Source organism: Macaca mulatta, chromosome 16, assembly GCF_049350105.2.
Source record: "Macaca mulatta isolate MMU2019108-1 chromosome 16, T2T-MMU8v2.0, whole genome shotgun sequence".
In the NCBI taxonomy this organism is placed as follows: domain Eukaryota; kingdom Metazoa; phylum Chordata; class Mammalia; order Primates; family Cercopithecidae; genus Macaca; species Macaca mulatta.
Window position 1 is genome coordinate 5,939,263 of NC_133421.1, and position 20,738 is coordinate 5,960,000.

Here is a 20,738-nt window from a genome sequence, read left to right on the forward strand (position 1 = left end):
GATTACTGGCACCCACCACCGCACTTGGCTAATTTTTGTATTTTTAGTAGAGACGGGGTTTCACCATGTTGGCCAGGCTGATCTCGAACTCCTGACCTCAGGTAGTCCACCTGCCTTGGCCTCCTAAAGTGCTGAGATTACCGGTGTGAGCCACCATGCCCGGCCACCCTGTGGCCCCTTTCTTTCCCCTTCCTCCTCAGAGACAGAGGCCAACTCCCCTGGCACCCACCTTCCCAGCTTCTCCTGTAGACATGGCACTGTTGTGTGACTCAACCTGGCCAGTGGGCTGTGAGAGAGTGCCAGCAGGGGAATTTCTAGGACAGATTTTCCTCCCTAATAAATAGACGTGAACACATTTCAGGATGAACCTACTACCTTCTTATGTGTGAGACGACAAGCCTCAAGATGGAGACTGTGGTAGCCAGCCTGCAAGAAGATCTCCTGGCAGGGCGCGGTGGCTCAGGCTGGTAATCCCAGCACTTTGGGAGGCCAAGGCGGGTGAATCACCTGAGGTCGGGAGTTTGAGACCAGCCTGGCCAACATGGAGAAACTCTGTCTCTACTAAAAATACAAAAATTAGCTGGGCGTGGTGGCAGGCGACTGTAATCCCAGCTACTTTTGGGAGGCTGAGACAGGAGAATCACTTGAACCCGGGAGGTGGAGGTTGCAGTGAGCTGAGATTGCACCACTGCATTCCAGCCTGGGCAACAAGAGCAAAACGACATCTCAAAAAAAAAAAAAAAAAAAATTGGCTTGAATAAAATACATAAATCTTTTTTGTTTTTGAGACCGAGTCTGGTTCTGCTGCCCAGGCTGGAGTGCAATGGCGCCATCTCGGCTCACTGCAAGCTCCGCCTTCCAGGTTCACGCCATTCTCCTGCCTCAGTCTCCCAAGTAGCTGGGACTACAGGCGCCCACCACCACATTCGGCTAATTTTTTTTTTGTATTTTTAGTAGAGACGGGGTTTCACCATATTAGCCAGGATGATCTCGATCTCCTGACCTCGTGATCCGCCTGCCTCAGCCTCCCAAAGTGCTGAGATTACAGGCGTGAGCTACCGCGCCCAGCATTTTTTTTTTTTTTTTTTTTTTTAAAGATCTCTGGCCGGGCGCGGTGGCTCAAGCCTGTAATCCCAGCACTTTGGGAGGCCAAGGCAGACGGATCACGAGGTCAGGAGATCGAGATCATCCTGGCTAATACGGTGAAACCCCGTCTCTACTAAAAAATACAAAAAATAGCCGGGCGTGGTGGCGGCGCCTGCAGTCCCAGCTCCTCGGGAGGCTGAGGCCGGAGAATGGCGTGAACCCGGGAGGCGGAGCTTGCAGTGAGCTGAGATCGCGCCACTGCATACAGCCTGGGCGACAGAGCGAGACTCTGCCTCAAAAAAAAAAAAGATCTCCCATGAGCTTTCCCTCCTGGTATTCATGCCGGTCCACACAGAGGGGCAGCAGAGAATATGGGAGCACAGAGCACAGACTGGCTTGTGTGACCAATGGAATGCAGCTGAGTACAGACCTAGCAGTCCAGGTCAGGAAAGATGCAGGCCGGGCGCGGTGGCTCACGCCTGTAATCCCAGCACTTTGGGAGACCGAGGCAGGCGGATCACCTGAGATCAGGAGTTTGAGACCAGCCTGGCCAACATGGTGAAACCCCGTCTCTACTACAAATACAAAAACTGGACCGGGCATGGTGGCTCAAGCCTGTAATCCCAGCACTTTGAGAGGCCGAGACAGGCGGATCACGAGGTTAGGAGATCAAGACCATCCTGGCTAACACGGTGAAACCCCGTCTCTACTAAAAAATACAAAAAAAAAAAATTAGCCGGGCACGGTGGCGGGCGCCTGTAGTCCCAGTTACTCGGGAGGCTGAGGCAGGAGAATGCCATGAACCTGGGAGGTGGAGCTTGCAGTGAGTGGAGATCCTGCCACTGCACTCCAGCCTGGGCGACAGAGCAAGACTCCGTCTCAAAAAAAAAAAAAAAAAAAAAAAATACAAAAACTAGCCGGGCATGGTGGCACGCACCTGTAATCCCAGTGACTCAGGAGGCTGAGGTGGGAGAATTGCTTGAACCCGGGAGGCGGAGGTTGCAGTGGGTGGAGATTGTGCCATTGCACTACATCCTGGGTGACAGAGCAAGACTCTATCTCCAAAAAATAAATAATACATACATACATACATACATACATAAGTACGTAAATAAAAATAAAAGATGTTGCAGTTTCTGCCTTGGTCCCTAATGCATTGTTGCCCCTGCAGGAAACTAGCCACCATACTGTGAGGATGCTCAAGCAGTCCTGTGGAAGGACCCATCTAGAGAGGAACCAACAGGCAGCACCAACTTGCCAGCCATGTGAGTGAGGCCCCTTGGAAACAGAGCTCCCAGCCCCAGTCAAGCCTTCAGGGAACTGCAGCCCTTCACTGCAACAAGAGACCCTGAGCCATAGTCCCACGTCTCAGCTGCTCCCAAATCCCTGACCACTAAAAAATACAAGAGATAAATGACTACTGTTGTTGAAAGCCATGAGTTCGGGGGGATTTGTTTTACAGCAATTGATTAGGTAATCAAAGGCCAACACTATAAAGATTTCAGAGAGGACAGATGAAAAACGCTGAGTTTTCTGTGATGTCATGGTGCCACCGAGTTAATCAACCCTGAAGCTGCCTACTTCTTGACTTGCAGTGTAAGAGAATGAATGAATGTCCTGGTTTGGCTGCTGTTATTTCGGGTGTTACTTGCAGCCAAAAGCATCCTTATTGATTCATCACATAAAAGATGACTCCCTGGGGATTTCTGAAGAGTGATTCCTGGTCGGGCGCGGTGGCTCACGCCTGTAATCCCAGCACTTTGGGAGGCCGAGGCGGGCAGATCACGAGGTCAGGAGATCGAGACCATCCTGGCTAACAGTGAAACCCCGTCTCTACTAAAAATACAAAAAATTAGCCGGGCGTGGTGGTGGCGCCTGTAGTCCCAGCTACTTGGGAGGCTGAGGCAGGAGAACGGCATGAACCTGGGAGGTGGAACTTGCAGTGAGCCGAGATCATGCCATTGCACTCCAGCCTGGGCAACAGAGTGAAACTCCATCTAAAAAAAAAAAAAAATAGTGATTCCTGAGTGACTTCCTGTGACCTTCTATTCTCTCTTCTCTCTCTCTTTTTCTTTTCTTTTTTTTTTTTTTTTTTTTTTTTTTTTTTTTTGAGTAAGGGTCTTGCTCTGTCACTGAGGCTGGAGTGCAGTGATGCAATCACAGCTCACTACAGCCTCAACCTCCTTGGCTCAAGCAATCCTCCTGCCTAAACCTCCTGAGTAGCTGGGACTACAGGCACACTGCCACCATGCCTGCCTAATTTTTTTTTTTTTTTTTTTTTGCAGCAATGGGAGTCTCACTGTGTTGCCCAGGCTGGTCTCAAACTCCTGGGTTCAAAGTCCTCTCACCTTGGCCTCCCAAACTGTTGAAATTACAGGTGTGAACCACTGTGCCCAGCCTGTCACCTCCTATTCTGTGAGACTGGACATTTCTTTTGTTAAAAAAAGAAGGACATAAATTTAAACTCTGATGGGAGCCCCTCTGGAAGGATCTCCACTAAAAATCATCTCTCAAATGAGCTTTCTTTTTTTTGAGATGGAGTTTCGCTCTTGTTCCCCAGGCTGCGATCTTGGCTCACTGCAACCTCTGCCTACTGGGTTCAAGGGATTCTCCTGCCTCAGCCACCCAAGTAGCTGGGATTATAGACACCACCACCATGCCCGGATAATTTTTTTGTATTTTTAGTAGAGACGGAGCGTCACCATGTTGGCCAGGCTGGTCTTGAATTCCTGACCTCAGGTAATCTGCCCACCGTGGCCTCCCAAAGTGCTGGGATTACAGGTGTGAGCCACCACACCTGGCCTCCAATAAGCTTCTGTATCAGAGTTCATGAGAAAAAGCAGCCAAATATGTTATAACTGGCCAATTCATAAGTTTTTCTTTTATTTATTTTTGTTATTTTTACCTGAATGGAATTAGCCTGGACATGAATTTTGTAGGCTCTTGTTTATTTTTACCATCAAATTCTGAATGCCTTTCAGATCAACATAGACTAACATCATGTACAGGGCTGTCTGTTGCCCCGTTGTAGGGAGGTACCATACTTTATTTACTAATTTAATTTTTATTTTTTTGAGACGGAGTTTCACTCTTGTTGCCCAGGCTGGAGTGCAATGGCAGGATCTCAGCTCACTGCAACCTCCGCCTCCCAGGTTCAAGCGATTCTCCTGCCTCAGCCTTCCGAATAGCTGGGATTACAGGTGCGTGCCACTACACCTGGCTAATTTTGTAGTTTTAGTAGAGTCAGGGTTTCTCAGTGTTGGTCAGTCTGGTCTCGAACTCCCGACCTCGGGTGATCCGCCCACCTCGGCCTCCCAAAGTGCTGGGATTACAGGCGTGAGCCACTGCGCCCGGCCTGGAGGTACCATAATTTATTTAACCAGCCCCTGAAGCTGGGAATCTAGGATGTTGCCACTGTTTTGATATTATAATAACCACATCTACTTTTTTTAAATTGTGGTAAAATAATATAGAATTTACAATTTAGCCTTTTTTTTTTTTTTGAAACAGAGTCTCACTCTTGACCGGAGGGCAGTCACACGATCTCGGCTCACTGCAACCTCCACCTCCCGGGTTCAAGCGATTCTCCTGCCTCAGCCTGCCGAGTAGCTGGGATTATAGGTGCGTGCTGCCATGCCCAGCTAATGTTTGTATTTTTAGTAGAGACGGGATTTCCTTTTTTTTTTTTTTTTTTTTTTTTTTTTGAGACGGAGTCTGGCTCTGTCGCCCAGGCTGGAGTGCGGTGGCCGGATCTCAGCTCACTGCAAGCTCCGCCTCCCGGGTTCACGCCATTCTCCTGCCTCAGCCTCCCGAGTAGCTGGGACTACAGGCGCCCGCCACCTCGCCCGGCTAGTTTTTTTTTGTATTTTTTAGTAGAGACGGGGTTTCACCGTGTTAGCCAGGATGGTCTCAATCTCCTGACCTCGTGATCCGCCCATTTTGGCCTCCCAAAGTGCTGGAATTACAGGCGTGAGCCACTGCACCCGGCCTCAATTTAACCATGTTTAAGTGTACAGCTTAGAGGCGTTAAATGCACTCACATTGTTGTGCAACCATCACCACTCTCCATCTCTGAAACTTTTTCATCATCCCCAACTGAAACTCTGTACCCATTAAGCAATAACCCCATTTCTCACTCGCCCCCATTCAGTCCCTCCTAACCTCTATTCTACTTTTGATCTCTATAAATTCACGTATTCTAGTCCAGGCACCGTGGCTCTCATCTATAATCCCAGTACCTCGAGAAGCCTGAAGTGGGCAGATGGCTTGAGCTCACGAGTTTGAGACTAGTCTCGGCAACATGGCGAAACCCTGTCTACAAAAAATGCAAAAAATTAGCCAGTATGGCGGTGTGCGCCTGTAGTCCCAGCTACTCGGGAGGCTGAGGTGGGAGGACGGATTGAGCCTGGGAGAAAGAGATTGCAATGAGCTGAGATTTTGCCACTGCTCTCCAGTCTGGGTGACAGAGCCAGACCTTGTCATTCATGAATGAATGAATGAATTAATGAATAAATAATAAAAGGCCAAACGTGGTGGCTCATGCCTGTAATCCAGCACTTTCGGAGGCCAAGGTAGGCAGATCACCTGAGGTCAGAAGTTCTTGACCAGCTTGGCCAACATGGCAAAACCCCGTCTCTACTAAAAAATGCAAAAAGTAGCTGAGCGTGGGGGCACGTGCCTGTAGTCCCAGCTACTCGGGAGGCTGAGGCAGGAGAATCGCTTGAACCTGGGAGGTGGAGGTTGCAGTGAGCTGAGATCGTGCCACTACACTCCAGCCTGGGCAACAGAGCGAGACTGTCTCAAAAATAAATAAATTAAATTAAATTAAAATAATTAATTTAAAAATTCATTTATTCTATAAATCTCATATAAGTAGAATCATGCAATCAATATTTGTCTTTTGCATCTGGGTAATTTCACTTAGCACAATGTCTTTGTTTTTTTTTTTTTTTTGAGACAGAGTCTTGCTCTGTCGCCCAGGCTGAAGTACAGTGGCATGATCATAGCTCACTGCAGCCTCGAACTCCTGGCCTCAAGCCATCCTCCCAGCTCAGCCTCCCCAGTGGCTGGGATTACAGGTGTGAGCCACCACACCCAGAGAGTTGGATATATTCTAATGCCGCTCTCCTGGTTAACATCCAGCCTCCCTGGCTTGCCCAACTCCTAGGAGTTCTGGCCCCACGAACCCCTCCCTGGTCCCTGATAGCCACCACAGAGTCTCTGTCTTGTTGGATAAAGGTGAGGGCTGGACCCTGGAAAGGTCCTGTGTGGGGCAGCAGCTGCTGGGCGGGGGCTGCCTCGGTCCTCACTGTTGTGTGGTTTACATGAGTGTGTGTGAGTGAGGGTGTGGGTGCTTGTGTGCCCACTTCCTTCTCACGCACTCATACTTGTGGATGTAGCTCTGCCCACTACTCTTTGACTCTCAGGGCAGGGGCTGAGAACAAAGTTTCAGCCACGTGTGCTAGGGAAAACCCCATCGTATTTAACACTCACACTTCCTCAATACCAAGCATATTTCTGGCACTTTTCAAACATCATCGTATTCAAGCCACAACAATCCCATGCAGTGTGTACTATTTTAATACCCATTTTATTTGTTTTATATTTATTTATTTTCGAGACAGGGTCTTACTCTGTCGCCCAGGCTGGAGTCCAGTGGGTATAATCACAGCTCACTGCAGTCTTGATCTCCCGGGCTCAGGTGATCCTGGAATTACAGGCATGCGCCACCATCCTTGGCTAATTTTTGTATTTGTATGTTTATTTAAACTTATTTTTTAGTAGAGATGGGGTTTCACCATGTTGGTAAGGCTGGTTTGGAACTCCTGACCTCAGGTGATCCACCCGCCTCAGCCTTCCAAAGTGCTGGGATTACAGGCATGAGCCACTGCGCCTGGCCTTAATTTTTGTATTTTCAGTAGGTTTCGCCATGTTGCCCAGGCTGGTCTCCAACTCCTGAACTCAAGCAATCTGCCTGCCCTGGCCTCCCAAAGTAATGGGATGACATTCACGAGCCACCGCATCTGGCCATCCCCATTTTGTAGGTGAGAAAATTGTGACAGGGAGAGGTTGGGTGACCTGCCTGAGATCCTATGGCCAGCGAGCGGTGAGTCTAGCCGCAGAGTACAGGATCTGAAGCAGGATGCGAGACCGCCTGCATGTGCGCATGTTGGTGAGGGTGATCTTGAACTTCCCTTCCTTCTACCAACTGCAGACCCCAGGCGGGGGGTCACCAAGACGGTATGTGGCTGAACCAGGCAGTGGAGGCCAAGGACCTCGTCATCACCACCACCATAGTAACACTCCACACTCAGTGCTTGTTACATGTCAAGCTCTATGTTGGAAACAGTATGTGCATCTGTTGGTTCCTCCTCACACTTAATCCCTGAAACACTGTCATATTATTCTTTTTTTTTTTTTTTTTTTTTTTTGAGATTGACTGAGTCTTGCTCTTGTCGCCCAAGCTGGAGTGCAATGGCACAATCTGTGCTCACTGCAACTTTCGCCTCCTGGGTTCAAGTGATTTTCCTGCCTCAGCCTCCTGCGTAGCTGGGATTACAGGCACCCACCACCATGCCTGGCCAATTTTTTGTATTTTTGGGAGAGACGGAGTTTCACCATGTTGGCCAGACTGGTTTCAAATTCCTGACCTCGAGTGATCTGCCTGCCTCGGCCTCCCAAAGTGCTGGGATTACAGGCGTGAGCCACCATGCCCAACCCATCTTATTATTCTCTATCACAAATGAGAACACTAGTTGGGCGCAGTGGCTCATGCCTTAATCTCAGCACTTTGGGAGGCCGAGGCAGGCAGATCACCTGAAGTCAGAAATTCGAGACCAGCCTGGTCAGCATGGCAAAAATCTGTCTCTACTAAAAATACAAAAAATTATCCGGGCATGGTGGCTCATGCCCGTAATCCCAGCATTTTGGGAGGGCGAGGCAGGTGGATCACTTGAAGTCAGGAATTTGAGACCAGCCTGGTCAGCATGGCAAAAGTCTGTCTCTACTAAAAATACAAAAAATTATCTGGGCATGGTATTCGGGAGGCTGAGGCAGGAGAATGGCTTGAACCCAGGAGGTGGAGGTTGCAGTGAGCTGAGATTGCACCGTTGCTTTCCAGCCCGGGGTGACTCTGTCTCTAAACAAGAAAACAAATGAGAACTCGGAGGCTCAGCGACGTTAGAGACTTACCTGAGGCGCACAACTAGAAAGTAGAAAAATTTGATTTTGAATCCAGGCTGGTCAGACTGTAAAACTCACACTCCTGCCATGTTGCCAGGCTGGTTTTTTCTTTGTTTGCTTTAACTTTATTTATTTATTTTTTTTTAAGAAATAGGATCTTGTTATGTTGCCCAGGTTGTTCTTAAACTCCTGGGCTCAAGCAATCCTCTTACCTCAGCTTCTCAAGCAGCTGAAACAACAGGCATGTGCCATCAAGCCAAGCTTCTTTAACGTTTTCTTAAAAAATTGAGGTAATTACATAGAGTTGTAAACATTTTAAAGGGTATAATTCAGTGGCATTTAGTACATTCAGAGTGTTGTGACACCGTCATCTCTATCTAGTTTTGAAACATTTTCATCGCTCTCCAAGGGGCCTCTGTTTCCATTAAGCATTTTCCTCTCCTCTTAGCCCCTGGGAACCATTTACTTTCTGTTTCTGTAAATATACCTATGCAGGATATTTTATATAAATGGAATCATACAATATGTGGCCTTTTGTGTCTGGTGTCTTTCACTTGGTATAATGTTTTCTTTTTTTTTTTTTTTTCCAAGACGGAGTCTCACTCTGTCGCCCAGGCTGGAGTGCAGTGGCACAATCTCGGGTCACTGCAACTTCCACCTCCCAGGTTCAAGTGATTCTCCTGCCTCAGCCTCCTGAGTAGCTGGGATTACAAGTGTGGTGCCACCACACCCGGCTTATTTTTGTATTTTTAGTAGAGATGGGGTCTCACCGTGTTGACCAGCCTGGTCTCGAACTCCTGACCTCAGATGATCCGCCTGCCTCGGCCTCCCAAAGTGCTGGGATTACAGGTGTGAGCCACCACGCCCAGCCAGAATAACGTTTTTAAGGTCCATTCATGTTGTAGCATGAATCAGTACTTACTTCCTCTTTATGACTGGATACTATTCCATTGTATGATTATGCCACATTTTCTTGACCCATTTATCAGATTAAATAGGTTTCCATCGTTTAAGCCGTTTCCACCTTTTGGCTGTTAAGAACAGTGCTGCTGTCAACATTTGTGTACAAGTATTTGTTTGAGTCTTTGTTTCATTTTCTTTCTTTCTTTCTTTCTTTTTTTTTTGAGACAAAGTGACAAAGTTGCTCTGTTGCCCAAGCTAGAGTACAGTGGCCCAATCTTGGCTCACTGCAACCTGTGCCTCCAGGTTCAAACAATTTTCATGCCTCAGCCTCCCCAGTAGCTGAGACTACAGGTGCGCGCCACCACGCCTGGCTAAGTTTTTTGGATTTTTTTAGTAGAGACGGGATTTCACCATGTTGGTCAGGTTGATTTCGAACCTTGACCTCAAGCAATCCGCCTGCCTCGGCCTCCCAAAGTGCTGGGATTAGAGGCCCAGCAAAGTCTTTGTTTTCAATTCTTTTTTTTGTTTTGTTTTTGAGACGGAGTCTCACTCTGTTGTCCAGGCTGGAGTGCAGTGGTGCAATCTAGGCTCACTGCAATCTCTGCCACCTGGGTTCAAGTGATTCTCCTGTCTCAGCCTCCCAAGTAGCTGGGACTACAGGCGCCCGCCACCACGCCTGGCTAATTTTTTTGTAATTTTAGTAGAGACGGTGTTTCACTATCTTGGCCAGGCTGGTCTTGAACTCCCGACTTCGTGATCCACCTGCCTTGGCCTCCCAAAGTGCTGGGATTACAGGTGTGAGCCACCGCGCCCGGCCTGTTTTCAGTGTTTTTGGATATATACCTAGGATTGGAATTGCAGGGCCATATGGTAATTTTATGTTTAACCTTTGGAGGAACTGCCAAACTGTGTTCCACTGGGGTTGCCTTATTTCACATTCCCAGCAATGCATGAGGCTTTCAATCTCTCCACCAACATTTGTTATTTCATCTCTCTCTCTTTTTAAAATTATAGCCATCTTAGTGGGTATGAACTGATATCTTATGGTGGCTTCAATCTATATTTTCCTAATGACTTGTAATGTTGAACATTTTTTTTTTTTTCTTTCCAAGATGGAGTCTCGCTCTGTCACCCAGGCTGGAGTGCAGTGGCACGATCTCAGCTCACTGCAGCCTCCTCCTCCTGGGTTCAAGAAGCTTCCTAAGTAGTTGGGATTACAGGCACCCGCCACCACGCCCAGCTAATTTTTGTATTTTTAGTAGATATGGAGTTTCTTTCTTTTTTTTTTTTTTTTTTTAGAGGCAAAGTCTGGCTCTGTCGCCCAGGCTGGAGTGCAGTGGCGCGATCTCGGCTCACTGCAACCTCCGCCTTCCAGGTTCACACCATTCTCCTGCCTCAGCCTCTCGAGTAGCTGGGACTACAGGTGCCCACCACCATGCCCGGGTAATTTTTTGTATTTTTAGTAGAAACAGGGTTTCTCCATGTTTGCCAGGATGGTCTCGATCTCCTGACCTTGTGATCCACCGGCCTTGGCCTCCCAAAGTGCTGGGATTACAGGCGTGAGCCACCGCACTCGGCCATGGAGTTTCACTATGTTGGCCAGGCTGGTCTCGAACTCCTGACCTTGTGATCCACCCACCCGAGCCTCCTAAAGTGTGGGGATTACAGGCGTGAGCTACTGTGCCTGGCCTGAACATCTTTTTATGTGCTTGTTGGTCATCTGTATATCTTCAGATAAATGTCTGTTCAACTCCTTGCCCCATTTTTGTTCCCCTGATGTATTTTTTTCAGTGGTGGAGTCTTGCTCTGTTGTCCAAGCTGGAGTGCAGTGGCATGATCATAGCTCACTACGGCCTCAACCTCCCAGGCTCAAGTGATCCTCCCACCTCAGCCTCCAGAGTAGCTGGGACTACAAGTCCATGCCACTATGCTTGGCTCTTCACCCATTTTTAAATTGGCTTTGTCATTTTATGCTTTAACTTTTTGTTTAGACATAATTTGTAACTTATAGAAAGTTTATCATATGGTACAAAGAAACCCTTATAATCTTTACCCAGATTCATCTATTATTAATATTTGCCCCATTTGCTTTCTTACTATACGTGTCTAATATTTTTTCCTGAACCGTTTGAGAATGAGGGGCATACATCATGCCCCTGTGCCCCTAGATACTTCAGATAAGGATATTTACTTATTTACTTACATAACGTAGTTCACAGACGCTGATATGCTATGTTTTCCTGATCCAATTTTATCAATTGATCCAGTACAGGAGCGAGGCTGGGATCCTGTGCTACCCTTAATTGTCTTATTGTCTTGTCTCTTTTGTCTCCTTCAATCCAAAACAGTGCTTCCTTCTTTCCTTCCTTCCTTCCTTCTTTCCTTCCTTTCTTCTTTCCTTCCTTCCTTCCTTCCTTCCTTCCTTCCTTCCTTCCTTCCTTCCTTCTTTCTTTTTCTTTCTTTCTTTCTTTCTTCTTTCCTCTTTTTTTTGGACGGAGTTTTGCTCTTATTGACCAGGCTGGAGTGTAATGGCATAATCTTGGCTCACCGCAACCTCCGCCGACTGGATTCGAGTGATTCTCCTGCCTCAGCCTCCCGAGTAGCTGGAATTACAGGCAGGCAACACCATGCACAGTTAATTTTGTATTTTTAATAGAGACGGGGTTTCTCCACGTTGGTCAGGCTGGTCTCGAACTCCCGACCTCAGGTGATCCACCCGCCTCGGCTTCCCAAAGTGCTGGGATAACAGGCATGAGCCACCGCGCCCGGCTCCCTCGGTCTTTCTTAGTCTTTCGTGACTCTGACGTTTTCGAATATACAGTCCCTTTAAATAAATAGTGTTTCTCAATTTGGGCTCGTCTGATGTTTTTTCATTTTAAAAATTAAAAAAAAAATTTGTTTTTGAGATGGGGTCTTGCTTTGTCACCCAGCCTGGAGTACAGTGGCGTGAACATGGGTCACTGCAGCCTCGACTTCCCAGGCTAAGGTGATCATTCCTGCCACAGCCTCCCAAGTAACTGGGACCATAGATGCACGCCACCACACCCAGCTTTTTTTAAAAAATTATTTATTTTGGGGTATTTTTGTAGCAATGGGGTTTCGCCATGTTGCCAAGGCTGGTCACAAACTTCTGGGCTCGGATGATCCTCCTGCCTTGGCCTCCCAGTGTTAGGATTACAGGCGTGAGCCACCGGGCCCGGCTGATGTCTTCTCATGATGAGATTCTGGTTGTGCCTTCCTGGCTGGAATGCTGCATAGGTGATGCCGTGGCGTGCGAAGACCTTCACATCTGGAGGCTCACGACACCCTCCTGCCTCTCACAGGTGATTTATTATAACCCCTCAGTCAAGATGTCTGATTCCTCTACTGCATAGTTACTCTTTTTCCTCTTGTTACTAATAAGCAATCTATCAAGATACGCTTTGTGACCATGCCGACGCCCTGCCCCTCACTGAGGACTTCCCAGCCCCAACTGATGAGTTCTGCTCATAGACTGTCTTCTTGTAGGCAGCCTCCTCTGTTACGTTTGTTTCTCCGGGAAGGACCTTGGATCCTGGGTAGGTGCTCGCCTTGCCTGGCAGTCAAGTGCAATGCTGCTGTCTCGGCCAATGCCTAGCCTTCCTCCTTTGCCCGGGCTTCAAGGCATTGGTTCACAGTCCCGTATGGGCAGCCAGACCATCTCACAGCGAGCAGCCCTCTGGGAGGTTCGTCTCATTTCCTGCCCTGGAAGCTTTGCTTCCTCACTGCAGCCACTGAAGCTGCAGGCTGGATCGAGGGGACCACACAGTTGTCCAGTCCCCCAGGGTAGGGGTGCCAGGAGCCCTTCTCCTCCGCAGCAGGTCTTGGAGGCTGATGATGGGGAAATCGCACTGGTGAGACTGCCGTGGGCTCAGGGGGAACCTGCGATAAGATGCCCAACAGTTAAGGCAGCTGCTTTGAGGTTTGGAGCCTGAGAACCCACAGGAAGTGACTTGGTGCTGAGCTGCTGTTGCTTCGTCCTGGTGCCGGTCTCAGGCCAGGAGCTGCAGGCTGGCATGGCTGGGGGCATGTCAGCAGAGTGCCCTGAGCCTGGGCCAGGAGGGCCACAGGGCCAGTCCCCAGGGCCAGGCAGGCAGTGTCCCCCTCCCATCACGCCCGCCCCCTGGAGCCTGCCCCGGTGGAGGGCCTACGTGGCTGCTGCCGTGCTCTGCTACATCAACCTTCTGAACTACATGAACTGGTTCATCATCGCAGGTGAGGAGGGGACGGCCACCCTGGGCAGCACCTGCTGTTCTGCCCGCCAGCCAGGGGCTGCAGATCCATGGTGGTCTTCCAGCCATCATCCATCTTTCTGTTCCCGGCCCTGTCTCTGGTGTTCTCCCCTCTAGAGGTGGTTTTCAGGTCTGCCCGAATCGGGGAGGACCAACTGACATTCCTAATCCAGCCTCAGTTAAAGATGGGGCACAGGCTGGGCATGGTGGCTCCCACTTGTAATTCCAGCACTTTGGGAGGCTGAGGCAGGAAGATTGCTTGAGCCCAGGAGTTTGAGACCAACCTGGACAACATAGTGAGGCTCTGTCTCTGTTTTTTTTTTTTTCCAGACAGAGTCTCGCTCTGTCGCCCAGGCTGGAGTGCAGTGGCGCAATCTCAGCTCACTGCAACCTCTGCCTCCCGGGTTCAATGATTCTCCTGCCTCAGCCTCCCGAGTCGCTGAGACTACAGGCATGCACTACCATGTCTGGTTAATTTTTGTATTTTGAATAGAGGAGTAGAGACAGGGTTTTAACATGTTAGTTAGGCTGGTCTTGAACTCCTGACATCAGGTGATCCGCCTGCCTCGGCCTCCCAAAGTGCTGGGATTACAGGCGTGAGCCACTGCACCCGGCCTTTTTTTTTTTTTCTTGAGATGGAGTCTCGCTCTGTCGCCCAGGCTGGAGTGCGGTGGCATGATCTTGGCTCACTGCAACCTCTGCCTCCCGGGTTCAAGAGATTCCTATTTCAGCCTCCCGAGTAGCTGGGACTACAGGTGCACACCACCATGCCAGGCTAGTTTTTGTATTTTTAGTAGAGATGGAGTTTTGACATGTATGCCAGGCTGTCTCAAAGTCCAGACCTCAGGTGATCCGCCCGTCTCAGCCTCCCAAAGTGCAGGGATTACAGGCGTGAGCCACCGCACCCGGCCAAGACTCTGTCTCTATTTAAAAAATTAAAACTATTTTAGGGCTGGGTACAGTGGCTCACGCCTGTAATCCCAGCACTGTGGGTGGCCAAAGCGGGCAGATCACTTGAGGTGAGGGGTTCGTGACCAGCCTGGGCAACATGTTGAATCCCCGTCTCTACTAAAACTATAAAAATTAGCCGAGCGTGGTAGTGGGCGCCTGTAATCTCAGCTACTGTGGAGGCTGAGGTAGAGAATTGATTGAACCCGGGAGGTGGATGTTGCAGTGAGCCAAGATTCCACCATTGCACACCAGTCTGGGCGACAGAGCAAGACTCTGTCTCAAAATATATATATATATATAGATAGATATTTAAAAATTAAGAGAGGGCACAGTGGGGGTGGAGCCAGAGGCATAATGAGGGGTGGGTTGGTGAGGATAGCAGGGAGGACTTCCAGGCAGAGACTGCGAGGTTCTGGGTGGAGGACAGGGTAGCCTGGCCCAGACAAGAATAACTCCTGCTGGCTGCGTTTCTAGGACAACAGGCTGCTCGCAAACCTTGCACATTCTGCCTTCCTTCTTGCAGGCCTCAGGGCTCAGCCTGCTTCTGTCTTCTGTCGCTCATTCACTCCTCACTCACTCACTCACTCACTCACTCATTCATTCATTCAAGACTGATCAGGGGCTGGGCACGGTGGCTCACACCTGTAATCCCAGCACTTTGGGAGGCTGAGGTGGGTGGATCACCTGAGGTTAGGAGTTCGAGACCAGCCTGGCCGACATGGTGAAACCTTGTCTCTGCTAAAAACACAAAAATTAGCCAGGTGTGGTGGCGGGTGCCTGTAATCACAGCTACTTGGGAGGCTGAGGCAGGAGAGTCGCTTGAACGAGGGAGGTGGAGGTTGCAGTGAGCTGAGATCGCGTCATTGTACTCCAGCCTGGGCGACAGAGCGAGACTCCATCTCAAACAACAACAACAATAATAACAACAACTGATTGAGGCTCCACTTGCTCTTCTTGTCATTCATTCATCCATTCATTCCTTCACTCACTCATTCATTCAAGACTGACGGAGCACTAACTGTGGGCAGGACCCCTGGTGGCTCCTGGGGACCCAGGGAGGAAAACGGACTTGTAGTTCCTGAACTCAGGAATGACCATCTCATGGGGCAGAGATAGAGGCTGGTTGATGGCAGTCCTGCGAGGCAGAGAGGTGCGGCCAGACAAGGGGGAGGCACAGGCGGGGCTGGGAGCTCAGGAGGGTGCCTGCAGCTGCTAGGCATCTCTGAGACCTGGGCACTGATCTGTCAGTTACCAGCTCAGCATGCCAGAGAGTGGCTGTGGAATCAGGAAACTCTAGGGGCTGCAGAGCCATCCCCAGACCTGGGCATTGTCTTTGAGGAGCTCAGAGGTCAGAAGCTTCTTCTCCTCATTTGAGGTCAGGAGTTCGAGACCAACCTGGGCAACATAGAAAAACCTTGTCTCTACAAAAAATTTAAAAAGTTAGCCAGGGACAGTGACAGCTGAAGACAGTGATGTCTCCAGCCTCTTGGGAGACTGACACGGGAGGATTGCTTGAGGCTGAAGCAGGAGGATTGCTTGAGGCTGAATTCAGCAGGAGGATTGCTTGAGGCTGAAGCAGGAGAATTGCTTGAGGCTGAATTCAGCAGGAGGATTGCTTGAGGCTGAATTCAGCAGGAGGACTGCTTGAGGCTGAAGCAGGAGGATTGCTTGAGGCTGAATTCAGCAGGAGGATTGCTTGAGGCTGCAGTGAGCAGAGATCGTACCCACTGCACTGTAGCCTGAGTGACAGAGCAAGATCTTATCTTAAACCCCTAAAGACAAAAAGCAAAACAAAATACACTAAACAAACAAAAAACCCCGAAGGGGCGTATGGGGTGAGATCAGAGCTTCTTGGGTGCCAGACTGGGAGCTTGGACTTTCTGCCTTGGGCAATGGGGAGCCATATAATTGGATTTGAGGCCTTGATGGAGGCAAAATGATCCGGGGAGTCAGTTCAGAGGCTGCCGTAGTGGATCAGGCCAAAGCTGAGGAGGCCTGAGTTGGCATGTGGGCCGAGGGCAAGCAAAGGCGGGAAGGAGCAAGAGGCAGATGAGAGCCAGGAATCACCAGTGCGGAGCTCCCAGAAGCCAGGAGCCTGGGGACCCGCTATCTCTGCCGCTAGCCCTGGGGGCCCCTGGCTGGGCCCTAAGACCCTGAATCTTGCCTGCCCAGGTCCCTTCCCCATTAGCACTTCCTCTGTATGTGCAAAAAAGGGGGCTCTGATTACTGTGGGGACAGAGACCTGGAGAAGTGAAACCATGCTGAGCGTCTGGGAACGGGTGGGGGTAAACAGCTAAAATGTTCTTGCAGGAAACAGCTCTTATGGGGCCAGGGGGGTAGGTTACAGGTAAAAGCAAGGCTGGGTGCACACTTGGCCCTGGGTCACCCCTAGAGCACCATGGGGCTGGGAGGAGCCCAGGAGGAGATAAAACAAGGGGATGAGTCCTCATTCCTGAAAATGGAAGATGGGTACAATTTAGAGCATTTTTGTTTAGCTATTTATTTTGCTTACCTGTGTTGTCTACTTTTTTTCTTTCCAAAGACTGTCTTCTTTGTGTATTTAAAATAATAGAAAGGGGAATTTGAGAGGCCGAGGCAGGTGGATCACCTGAGGTCAGGAGTTCGAGACCAGCCTGGCCAACATGGTGAAACCCTGTCTCTACTAAAAATATAAAAATTAGCTGGGCATGGTGGCGTATGCCTGTAATCCCAGCTACTTGGAGGCTAAGGCAGGAGAATCACTTGAACTCAGGAGGCAGAGGTTGGAATTAGCCGAGATTGCGCCGTTGTACTCCAGCCTGGGCGACACAGCGAGACTCCATCTCAAAAAAACAACAGGCCGGGCGCGGTGGCTCACGTCTGTAATCCCAGCACTCTGGGAGGCCAAGGCGGGTGTATCACCAGAGGTCGGGAGTTCAAGACCAGCCTGGCCAACATGGTGAAACCCCGTCTCTACTAAAAATACAAAAATTAGCCGGGCGTGGTGGCAGATGGCTGTAATCCCAGCTACTTGGGAGACTGAGGCAGGAGAATCGCCTGAACCCAGGAGGTGGAGGTTGCAGTGAGCCGAGATTGCATCATTGCACTTCAGCCTGGATGAAAGAGTGAGACTCCGTCTCAAAACAAACAAACAAACAAAAAACAAAAAAACCCAAACAACAACAAATGAAATATTAAAGGGGGAAAAGGACATACCGGTTTGTATGCTAGGTTGCGGTGGCAACTGGGGACAAATTAAATGTCTAAACAAAGATTTATTTCTTTTTTTTATTTTTGGAGACAGAGTCTCCAAAATATTTTTAGTAGAGTATTTTTAGAGTATTTTAGTAGAGTATTTAGTAGAGTGTTTTTAGTAGAGACGGGGTTTCACCATGTTAGCCATGATGGTCTCGATCTCCTGACCTTGTGATCTTCCAGCCTCAGCCTCTCAACGTGCTGGGATTACAGGCGTGAGCCACCGTGCCCCACCCTAAACAAAGATTTCTCGCTTTGCTCCTCTGAGTCTTTGATCTTTATGTGCCTGGGGCAGGTCTTGGAGGTGCACACGCAGGACTTTCTTGGCGTGGGTGTTTCTGTGGGGACCCACTTGGGGGCTTCTGCTCCCCTTCTGTGGTTCTGGGTGTGTGGACAGGCTGCCTCAGGCTGAGATTTGAGCCCCAGCTCCCCCAGCTTCAGACGGGCAACCTTGGGCTGCTAGAGCCTCTGTTTCCTCATCTGTAGAATGGGGGCAATGAGAGTCCCCTCCTTTTAGGATGACAGCTGTGAGTGTACAGCTCAGGGCCTGGCTCTCAGTCACCTCCTGATTCATGAAAGTGATGATTGTTGCTCTTCATAATAACGACAGGGCCAGAGCCGCATGGCTCACGTGAGCAGGTGCTGCAGACCCGGACCCTTTCTGAGACACCACCAAGAGGCTATCAGGAAACAGACCCTGGTGTCTGGGAGACCCACATTCTCTCTCTGCATTAGGCTGGGCGCCCACTGCGGTGCCTCTGGAAGAACCTGCTTGTGTGTGCACATGCGTGCAAGCCGGGACACGTTCGTCTTTGTATGTACATGTTCATCAATGCATATCCGGTGTTTGCACGAGCCAGGCCGCTGTGTTGCACAGCTCTAGGGACTTCTGTTTACGCAGCGGCCTAAGTAAAGGGCTGTGCACTGTGCAGCAACAGGGAGCCGTGCCCCTCTGACCGCAGTGCGGATGGCAGCCCTGAGCCTGTGCATACGCAGGTGGGTCTCTGGGTGTGTCTTTATGGGTACATCTCACTGCACATGTGTCTGTGTGTTTGTGTGTATGAGGCTGGGTGTACATGTCTGTGAGTGTGAGTTCCTGTGTGTGTGTATATTTGTGCCTCTGCAGGTGTGTTGCTCTGGAAATGCCTGTTTGTATCTATTTATATCTGTGTTCCCACATGAAGAGGAGGGAAGGAGCTGTGTGGCTGTGTGCTTGTGTGTCGACGTGTGTATGTGAATGTCTGTGCCTTTGGGATGCTTGTTTCTTTCTTTCTTTTTTTTTTTTTTTGAGATGGAGCTTTGCTCTTGTTGCCCAGGCTGGAGTGCAATGGCGCAATCTCAGCTCACGGCAACCTCCGCCTCCCAGGTTCAAGCAATGCTCCTGCCTCAGCCTCCCAAGTAGCTGGGATTACAGGCACTGGCCACCACGTCTGTCTAATTTTTTGTATTTTTAGTAGAGACGGGATCTCACCATATTGACCATGGCTGGTCTCGAACTCCTGACCTCAGGTGATCTGCCCGCCTTGGCCTTCCAAAGTGCTGGGATTACAAGCGTGAGCCACCGTGCCCGGCCAAGGGATGCTTGTTTGAGTGTTTGAAATGCACACGTTTCTCTGTGTGTCTGCTGTTGTGTGTGTGGTTGTGCACGTGTGGGAGACAGGGGGAGAGAACAGTGGGCTTCGGTGCCATGCCTTCCGCTGTGCTGTGGCCCTGTGTCAAACCTGGAGCAGCTGCCTTCAGAGGCCAGGAGTGTGACTTCCCATTTCCTGAGCACCGTCCCTCTGTCCACAGGAGTGCTGCTGGACGTACAGGAGGTTTTTCAGATCAGTGACAGCCATGCTGGTTTGCTTCAGACCGGTAAGGAGGAGCCCTGGCTCTGGAGCTGGGGTCCTGGGTTCCTGCTGGGGTGGGCTCTTTCTGTGGGTCATGTTCTATGCCCAGCTCCAGTCCCACTGGGTCCTCTGGCACAGAGGGTGGGTGCGGCGTGGGCCTGAGGGACAGTCTAGGCAGGAGCGGGAGAGAGCCCAGGCTGGAACAGCCGTGGTAGTTTGAGTGTAGGGTGCTGCAGGAGAGCAGAGGGAGGTGGGGCTGGGAGAGGCCTCCGAGCCTCAGCTCCTGGCTGTGGAGCTAGTCATTCCTTCCCTTCGTATTGCTGAGGCTCAGCTGTGCACCAGAGGCTTGCTGGGGTTTGAGAAATCCTCATGTGTGCTTTCCTCTCACAGACCTGAAAAATCTGACTACTGGGACACACAAAGTCAAACAGACAGACACAGACACAGACACATCCCCCCGCGTGGGCTCAGATGGACTCTGGGCCCACAGAGAGCCTAACACCCCAGCAGGAGGGAGCAGCCACACGTCCCATCACATCAGAGCGGTCGGGGTCATGAGGCGTTAGCTTTTCCCTTGTGGGTGCCTGGATGGTGACACACATTCACACATGTGCATATCCGCACTCCCACACGGGCACACATGTGGTCACAACACGTGATACACCTGTTCACACACCCAGCCTGTAATCAGTAGGCACTGAGGGTCCTTCTCCCAGTCCATCATCTCAGGGCTTTAGAACATGACTCTCAAACTGGGGTACAGGGATCTCTGGGGATACACAGTAACTTTCCAGGGGCTACATGAACACGGAGAGTTTTAAGAGACTGATTTATTTCTAGATCCTCAAGCCTGTATGTTTTTTTCCTAAAATGACCTGCCTGCCGGGGAGCCTGTGGTCGGCCTGTGGTTCTCCTTCCTCTCCTTCCGTTGTACAATTCCCTGGCTACGGCAGTAAGCAGAGAATGACCCCTCTCCGCATCCTGGATGTGCTGTTCCTGGGTGTAAAAACCTCCGGGGCATCAAACAGAGGCCCCCGCGTGGATGTTCGGCTTCTGCTGGGGGGACCTTGGGAGCAAAGCAGAGAGCATCAGGAGAAATGTGCTGGGCAGATTTGCCCCAGGCCACAAGCCCAGGCAAGGAGCCAAGCCTTATCTAGCTGTCCCTGTGTGCAATGTCTACTATTTATCTACGAATTAGAATTCAAAGTGAGATAATGGTCTCAGGGATGCATGTCAACACATTTGTTTCAGTGAAAAAAATGAAGCCAACATTTTTCTTTTTTTTTCTTTTTGAGACGGA

General features: G+C 50.0%; 1 protein-coding gene across 7 annotated transcripts in view; it reads left to right on the top strand.

Annotated features, from left to right (window-relative positions):
* The first annotated feature begins 12,891 nt into the window (after positions 1-12,891).
* The window catches only part of SPNS3 (SPNS lysolipid transporter 3, sphingosine-1-phosphate (putative)), a 57,699-nt gene continuing 49,852 nt past the window's right edge, over positions 12,892-20,738 (top strand). For 3 of the 7 annotated variants that reach the window (XR_013405965.1, XM_028835909.2, XM_077969994.1), the window contains exons 1-2: positions 12,892-13,404; positions 19,398-19,463. Coding sequence is in view for 6 of the 7 variants with exons in the window: in XM_028835909.2 (XP_028691742.2) it covers positions 13,206-13,404; positions 19,398-19,463 (265 nt within the window). In the remaining variant the exon portion in view is untranslated. The remainder of the gene's footprint in view (positions 13,405-19,397; positions 19,464-20,738) is intronic. The other 4 variants (XM_077969993.1, XM_028835911.2, XM_028835912.2 and 1 more) reach the window with 3 other exon arrangements.